The 8,708-nt window shown below is 35.2% G+C and overlaps 1 protein-coding gene across 1 annotated transcript; it reads left to right on the top strand.

Annotated features, from left to right (window-relative positions):
- The first annotated feature begins 4,633 nt into the window (after positions 1–4,633).
- Positions 4,634–6,046, top strand: LOC131056917 (probable UDP-glucosyl transferase 73B6). Its single transcript, XM_057991190.2, has one exon. It carries the CDS (start codon positions 4,634–4,636, stop codon positions 6,044–6,046), a length of 1,413 nt encoding a protein of 470 aa, XP_057847173.2.
- The last annotated feature ends 2,662 nt before the right edge of the window (positions 6,047–8,708 follow it).

Genomic DNA, 8,708 nt, shown 5'->3' with positions numbered 1-8,708 from the left:
CACTGATGTAAATTTGCCTTGTTTATAGAAAATAAATTGGATTTTATTGATTGAATGAATTAATGAGATATTTTAATAATGTCCACAAGGCCAAATCAATCCATGCTACCCAAGAATAGCACACACCCCCAAAATATAGGGTACCAAATCTTTAAATCAAAATGTAAGTTGCTCCATAGATCTTCCCTTCAAAAATGAATTTTGATCAGTAGGTTTGTTGTTTTGTCTAGCTTTGTTTCCTCAAACAAATTGTTTTAAATTGTTTGTTTTTAGGATGTCCTCATATTTATTGTGAATCTCACTGTTTGTTAGGCACTCCATGACAAAGTACCGCTCTATCTCTACCACTTCTCTTTTGTAAAATAGGCATATTCTCTTTTCCCATTCTTCCTTAGGTATTATCTACCTATTTCACACCTCAAGTGATGAGAGCTAGTTCTCAATCGAGCAATCAATAATTTCAGTTTCCATTTAATATTTGCTCCTATGTAGGATTTTTCCTCATTATCTCCTATTAGATTAAACCCTTTGATATAATAGACTTCTTAACACCCATTTTGTTTTGACCATAAGCTACTTCTAAATTTTTCCCTCATAATTATTTTTATTTCCTCATTGGTATTTGGAAACTTCTTGACATAAAAGTTCCATTTCTTCATCCATTTTTTTTTATTTCATCCATTTTTTCTTCCTTTTATTAGCCTTTCCTCTAGAATCATCTTAGGCCCATGATGTTTTCCCATATTTTTAGTCTTCTTTAGGTAACTTATCAAATGGACCATTGTTGATGCTTCCAAATGAAAAGTGTTAATTTCAACCAATAAAATCTTATTTGGGATAAGTGGTTTTAACCTTGAAACTACTTGTCATTATCTATTTTTGAATTATTTCAACTTGCCTCCATTTATGATCTGACATCTTGCTGACCCAAGTTTCACATCCGTAGAGGACCACCGAAATTATCAACAAACCATAAAGCATTCTCTTGATTTTCCAATCTCATAATTCTACCTTCCGTACATCTATTTTGTAAGGAATTTGGTGCTCTCCATCCTCCTTGAATTCTTTTTTCTCTACAAGTTTCCTAATTAAGTATGTTGTGAAAATTGATCCCTAGGTGCTTGTACTCGTTCACCACTTCTAACAAATTACCCTAAAAAAGAAAGTTATATTGAGTCTTTGTATTTCTTTTTAAGAAGAAGATCATCACTTTGGTTTTGCTAGCATTCACTTACATCTCAACCTCTTGACAAAAGATAAAAAAGTTTCTAAAGAGTAAAAAGACACAAATCAAGACCATCATTGTAGGATCGAAGTTTATAAAATAATATTAAATATATATAATTATACTTATTATTCAATAGAAATCCAATAAAAATTTCATTAAATTATATATAAGTCAAACCGATTAGCTATGATGATCAAACCCTAGATTATAAAAAGATCAATTCAATATCAAAAAAAGTATGAAATGAATTCCCACTTCAAAACACATGATCTCTTAACACATATTCTCTAACTCTCAAAGAGGAGGAGGAAAAGATTGTAGTTTTAGGTCATCAAAAAAAGTATGAAATGAATTCCCACTTCAAAACACACGATCTCTTAACACATATTCTCTACCTCTCAGAGAGGAGGAGGAAAAGATAGTAGTTTTAGGTCTGGATAACACAGTTGTGCATGCAAGTTTTACTCCTATCCCACAATATCATTTTCTTATGACAGTTCTTGGCATGGGAGAAGGTGATGACACTCTTACTTGCCAAGTACAAAAAAGGCTAGGGGTTGATCTTCTATTGCAGAGATTGAGTGAGTACAACTATGAAAACATTGGTTTTACTTCAACCCAAAGTACCTATGTAACTGCTATACTGAACAAACTTGAGACAGACAACAATATCACCATTGAATATTGCCTATATAAAGACTAATGCACCATAATTGAAGTTCAAAATAAAGAAGATGATGATGAAAAAGAAGAAAAAGAAAATGTGTTCAGAAATTTGTGATGGTAAAAGACCTTGCTAGGCTTGGGAGGGACCGAAAGAATGTTATCATTGTTGATGATGATCCAGCTGGATATACATTCTAGCTAGAAAATGTTGTTTCTTTCAAAGCATTCAATTGTGGTTTAACAGACCAAGAACTATGGAAAGTCATGGATTTATGAAAAGTAGTTGTAACATGTGGAGATGTGAGAGAAGCCATTAGAACCCATTCTTTTTATCACCACTATAAATGAAGAGTATGCTTTCAGTCTAAGACAAAGACAACTTGAATGTGAGTGCATGCTTTCTGGGGAAAGTTTATCCAAAATTAAGAAAATGATTGTTTTCCAAAATTGTTCCAATTTTTAGTTTCAACTAGCCAAAGTCCCCTTCAGCATTACAATTTCATTAGTTATGTTGTTGAGATGGCAAAACAGTGACTTTATATGTTTCAATTAGACCTGGGGTTCTTAACCTTTTCGTTAAACTGTGCAAAATTTTTGAAATTGTTGTTTTTATTGAAAGTTGCCATGAGATTGCAGATGTTATTCTAGGGAAAATTGATGTTAATTTTGACATAAGTAGATGGATTTATAGAGATCATTGCAAAAGGGTTGGCGATGGGTATGTGAAAGATCTTAAGAAGATTGGTTTAAATTGATGTAGTGCTATGATTGTGGATCATGTTAATTCTAATTGCTATAAATTTTAGCTTGAGAATGGTATTGATATAAGAAGGTTTCTATAGGGTAATGCTAAGGATAAAGAATTGTATCAGCTTGTTGATTTCTGTAATGTGGTTGTGAGTTATCATGATTTAAGGCGTGCTATTTGGTTGAAGAGAGGGTCAAGTAATATGGCAAAAGAATGCTTTTAAAAACCACCTACTTTAAGTACACATGGGTTAACTAGTTTGGAAACAGTAAAAAGAAACAAGTCAAGGTCATCATTGTAGGATCAAAGTTGTATAGAGAGGTTTAGGGTCACCTGCATAGTTTTAACTCTTTAGCAAAGTAAAATTTATTGCTAATTTGTTGGAGTCTTATTGTTGGAGATATGATAGTAGATTTAATCGATAGATAATAGAATATATACTACAACATAAAATCCATCTCTAATAGAGCTAAGCATACCTAGATTCTTATTTCAGTTAAATATTTATTTTAATACTTGTTTAAACCTAATTCTTTTATGTAAAAGAAATTTATTATCTTATATATTTTATAAAGATGGATTATCCCCTTTCCAATTTTTAAATATATTTCATATACTAATAATTTTAAGTTTTTGTTGTTAGAAGATATTGAATGTAATATTTAATATTAGCAACACACATATTCAAAAGTATAATTAAAAGCATTACATTAAATTTAATGGAAACAAAAACAACTTATACTTCGATGTAATAACTTCACTACACATGCATATGAGGATGACGACATTGAGATATATTTTTGTCATCTTGTTATGTATCTTTTTGTCTTGTCAACAAATGCAAAATCAACCAAGATGAAGTGGATTAAGAGTGGGGCCCACCTCGTCATTCTCCTTGAGGAGAATATAAAATTTGCTTTTGATGAGTCAAAGCTTGTCTTTCTTGATGGTCTATATTACCTTCAATTTTAGATCTTATACTTCGACTTAAAACTTTATTAGACTGTATGAATCAACATGTTGTATTTTATAAACCGTATATACAACTCTAAATGCTAAAATTTTGTTAATTTTTTCTTTAATTTTAAATAATATATTTTTAATTGTGCTTTCCATATTGTTTAATATTTTTTATATTTTTTATGTTTATAGCTGACTACTTATAAGAAAGTTGCTAACTTGCTATCATTTTTTTTATGGAGGTCCAAACCTGCAAGCATGATAGTCTAGCAATGGCATGAAATCCACAAGCACACCAACCCAACGAGGACCTTCACAAAGTAGTTTTTGCCACCTAATATGAGAGCACAAGCCTATAGGCTCAAACCCCTTTGGCTAAGAGCCAAGGACTAAGGGGTATCCATTCCACCAAATTCACCCATGACACGATCCTGACCTCATCCCATATGATATTGGAGCCTTGCTCTCACCAAGACTTGATTTCTGATGGGCTCATTTGGGACCATTCAACTTCACCAATAGACCAAGGACAAATTGACAACTTACTATCATTTTTAGAAAACAAGCTAGAACAAATAATATTAAACATTGTAGACCCAAAAAAAAACACTTTACTTGACCCTTCCCTATACTATTTTGTTATGTATTTTAAATGAACCTGTTTTCAGTACGCTTTTCCTATGAAACAAGAAGTTCGAAACTTTGATAAAGAAACGCATGTTCTGTCGTCTCCGTGATATAAAACCTCATTTGGATTTTAGCGGTTAAAGTGCCCCAGTTCGAATTGACTACCTTTGCAATTCTTATCACATTTCTGGATTTTTTACTGTGTTTTCTTCTTGCACGTCTCCTTGACCAAACACTTGTGTATTGCCTTGGGTTTACTAAACTTTGTAATGGAGTATGACAGGTAAGGGTGGGATTGTGCACCTTGCTCATCAACGTTAAAAAAGCACTGCTATGTATAATACCCAACACAAAGAAGGAAGCTCACCACAGCCATGAATACCCAGCAGAAACCCCACGTCGCAATGGTTACCTTTCCTGCAATGGGGCATTGCATCCCATCTCTTGACTTAGCCAGATTGCTCGCTTCACACTCTCTCGCCGTCAGCTATATCACCACTCGTACCATAGCACAGCGTCTACGAGGTCTCATGGACGAATCCAGCCAGCATATTCAGCTGGTCGGCTTAAGTATGGATCTTATACCACGGAAATCTGTGTCCGTCGTTATTTCCTTCGTCGAGAGCCTTCGAGACCCTTTCGAACGGTGTGTCGAAGAGCAGGGCAGTCGTCGACCGGTTTGTATATTTAGCGACCTGTTCATCGACTGGACTGTGCACTCTGCGGAGAGATTTGGAACTATTAGGGTCATTTTTGCCCCTTGTGGGGCTTTTGGGACCTCTGTATTTCACGCCATCCTTGGCTCCACAACTAGAAACAAGCTGCGGAAGGAGGGTGATATTGTTATAGTCGATGGTATTTTATCATCTGCAGTGAAACTTACCAAGGAACAGATGCCTGAGAGATTTCTCCAACTAGATCTAGCTGACCCAAGTGTAAGGTTTTTAATGGGGACGATGCAGTCAATTAGTAAATGCTGGGGAATGCTCGTCAACACGTTCGACGAGCTCGAGCCTCGTTATCTTCAGCACTTGAAAAACATACTAAACGGTAAACCCCTTTGGTCTGTTGGTCCCGTTGTTCCTTTGGGTTGTATTGCTAATACGAGGGGGAAAACAGTGGACATTAGCGAGCATAAGTTGGTGCAATGGCTAGATTCTAAGAGCCCGTGTTCGGTTATCTATGTTTCATTTGGAAGCCAGGCTTTTCTTTCACAAGAGCAGACTCAGGTACTGGCGAGGGGTCTTGCAGCCAGCCATCAGCCTTTTATTTGGTCCATCAAAGTTTCCCCGGAAACTGTATCTGCAGAATCAAACCAAGAAGAATTGTGTACTTCGTACCTTCCAGAAGGGTTTATGGAGAGAGATAATGGGTTGGTCATATGGGGATGGGCACCACAGCTTGTCATTTTGTCCCACCCATCTGTGGGTGCGTTCATGAGCCACTGCGGGTGGAATTCGACTCTTGAAAGCATTTTGATGGGCGTCCCAATGGTCACATGGCCGATGTTCGCAGAACAACATTTTAACTCTAAGCTGGTGTCTGAGGAACTGGGCATTGGTGTCCAATTTTGCCAAAACCTGGATGCGATTCCTTGTGAAGACAAGGTGGAGGAATCTGTAAGAATTGTCCTCTGTAGTGACGAAGGTACAGAGATGAGGAATCGTGCTTTGAAATTTCAGAGAATGGCTAAACGATCTGTCGGAGAAGGAGGATCTTCGACCTTAAATTTACAAGCTTTTGCTATTGAGATGCATAAGCTCATGAATTTAAAAGGTGAAGATAGGATTGAGAAAGGATATGATGTAAATGTCTGATTTATTGTGTAGAAGTAACGTCTTGGATTCAGTTAACTTTCTTGTAGAAAACGCACTTCATGGTTGTCAAACGTATTACTTTATTTTTAATTTGCACTCGAGCTTTTAAAGAATTCCTAATTGTTTTTTTCATACTGTAGAAAAATACATAGGTTCAAAATCTTTAGATTCGTACATTTCTCGTTGTATAAATGATTCCTTTTCTTTCTCTTAAAAATAATTTACCACATAGTTTTTACTTGTTAGATTCACTAAGATTTCATGTCATATTTCATTTTGTGTGCCCTTTAAAGCCTGATTCAGTACTTGGACTCATGAGTTCGCTTCTGCCAATCTGGAATCCAACTTGTACATGTCGTAAAAGCTCTCACATCTGTTGCTGAAGATCCCTTCTGTTTGATAGCATTTGTAGCCATATCGTTCATTTTTTCTGCCGCGCTCTTTCAATTTTGTCTACATTGCGACAGCCTCCTTTACCTTTTCCTCATTTGGCATCCTATCTCTGTGTTGGCAGAACTGAGTTCCTACCCCTAACTCTGCAGGACTGAATTCAATTTTCGCTTTGTTCTCCTTTCGTCATGCATGACGAAGTTGATGTCAGTGATGAGAGCACTAATTTCACTGAAAATAGACCGACGACAGCTCCTGACTCACAAGTCGTGATGCTCGAGGAAATGAAGGATAAGCGTAATAATTGCCACACGTTTCGAACTGCTGATGCATGTGAAATAAAAATTCCTTCAAGCTTGTAATTTTTTCGTTGTTTGTTTAAGGGAGAGGGCAAGACTCTGGTGTCGGCTTCTGTAGATGTTGGAATGGACTATGCGGGCCTCATTATTTAAAACACTTTACTTGAAAATTGTTTTTTATATAATTTTAAGCATAGATTTTTAGAAGATTAAGATTAGCATGTGTATTTTAAGATGTCCAATTTAATATGTTATGGTTATATGGATAGTAAATTATATGTGAAATAAAAAATTTTATAGGATAGATTATGGAATTGATTAGAATATATATTATTTTTATGTTTAATTTCATTATAAAATTTTGAAATTCAAAACATGAAATGAATTAGATGATATATACAATTTTTATTTATATAAATAACATCTAAAGGCAATTACATGTATTATACTTACACTATTGTTATGGTTCCCTCCACCCATGTATAGCCTTTTTAGGATCTCCTTGCTGTCATAGGCACGCCATTATGTCTTTGTTCCATTTTTGTAGCTTTCAGTGGTTTTATGTGTCTATATTTTTATTTAAGAAGTTTGCGTTGTTTTTTATTAGAGTAAATTTGGTTTTGAAGGGACCCCGAAACCCTTTAAAAAAAAAGAACAACCAACAATAGGATAGAACTAGACACAAACCAACAATTGGCTAATAGCAAAACAAAAGGGAAACCAAAGGCTCGATAGACCCAAAAACCTATTGAATATTTTTTAACATTTTTGTAGCTTCTACATTCTTTCGAATTACACCTTCATTAACATTTAGAACATCATTCAAAATATTGGTTTGATCACTCTTACCCTTATCATGGCTATATATTCTAGTAAAGGGGCTAAGAATAGAACTTGTGCTCATGCCATGTTAATCTCTAGCAACATTCTTTCCTTCATTCTCCACAAAAGCAGGAGGGGAGTTAGATTTACTCTTTGACAAGCCTTTGAGGGACTACACCTTATCGTTTAGTTGTCTCAGACTATCGGAGCTATTGTGCATAGCAGTTCTACTCACAGCCATAACAACCCTAATTTTATCATGGATCTTATCAATGATCTCTTCTAGAGACCCGATCTTTTCCTCGTGATCTATTTTCATATTTTTTACATCCTTGGCCACATTTTAAACAAGGGAAAGCATTTTATCTACATTGTCCAAAGAAGGGGTCTTATTCAAATTATTCTGCCCCAATTCCACTTTGTCATTAAGGGTATTAACTCTATCCTTAAGCAAGTTTATTTTAGACACCATCCATTTAAAAAGGTTGTTTTGTCCCTCCATCATATCCTTGGCCACTACCAACATGTCCCCTATTCTGGTGGTAGAGGACCCCTTATCCATTCCCACGGAGGTACCTTTCTTAGGTTCAATTGGGATATCAATGTGAATTTCCATACACTATGGGTCCATCCTAGAAACAAGGATGTTGACCTTGTCCCTTACCTCCTCATCCATTTTCTTTTTACATTCACATTTACATTCTCTCTAGTCATTTTGTCATGGGGGAAACTAGTCTTCCTTTTATCCCCAATTACAAAATGAGACAAATTAGGAACTTTTTTCTTCTTTTCATTCTCTTTTTTGTACTTTAGAGATTTAGAAGATTCCTTCACTTAATATTTACCAATTTTAGAAAAACTAGGGGTTAGTGAATCCAGAACGAACTCCTTTGAGGGCACACAATCAAAATCTTCTTTATTTATTTCTTACCCATGAGGCCAATTGGGGGTAGAAGTATCCTTCTTAGATCAATTGTGATTCCCAATATGGAAGAATGCTTCATTTTAGTGGGGACATCATCAAAGTCAATAGAGAAATTAGAGAAATACTAGTAAACATTCGAGGCAACCTCAAATTTGCATTTAGAAGAAGACTGATTAGGCTGAATAGATAAATCTTTAGCTTGTGCAAGAATCAAATCCCAACTTTC

This window comes from Cryptomeria japonica, chromosome 1, assembly GCF_030272615.1.
Source record: "Cryptomeria japonica chromosome 1, Sugi_1.0, whole genome shotgun sequence".
Lineage (NCBI taxonomy): Eukaryota > Viridiplantae > Streptophyta > Pinopsida > Cupressales > Cupressaceae > Cryptomeria > Cryptomeria japonica.
Note: the sequence above shows the minus strand (reverse complement) of the source record. Positions and strands in the feature narration are given on the sequence as shown.

Bases quoted from the DNA above. Each gene is read 5' to 3' on its own strand.
- LOC131056917 (XM_057991190.2), top strand. From the start codon at position 4,634: ATGGTTACCTTTCCTGCAATGGGGCATTGCATCCCATCTCTTGACTTA.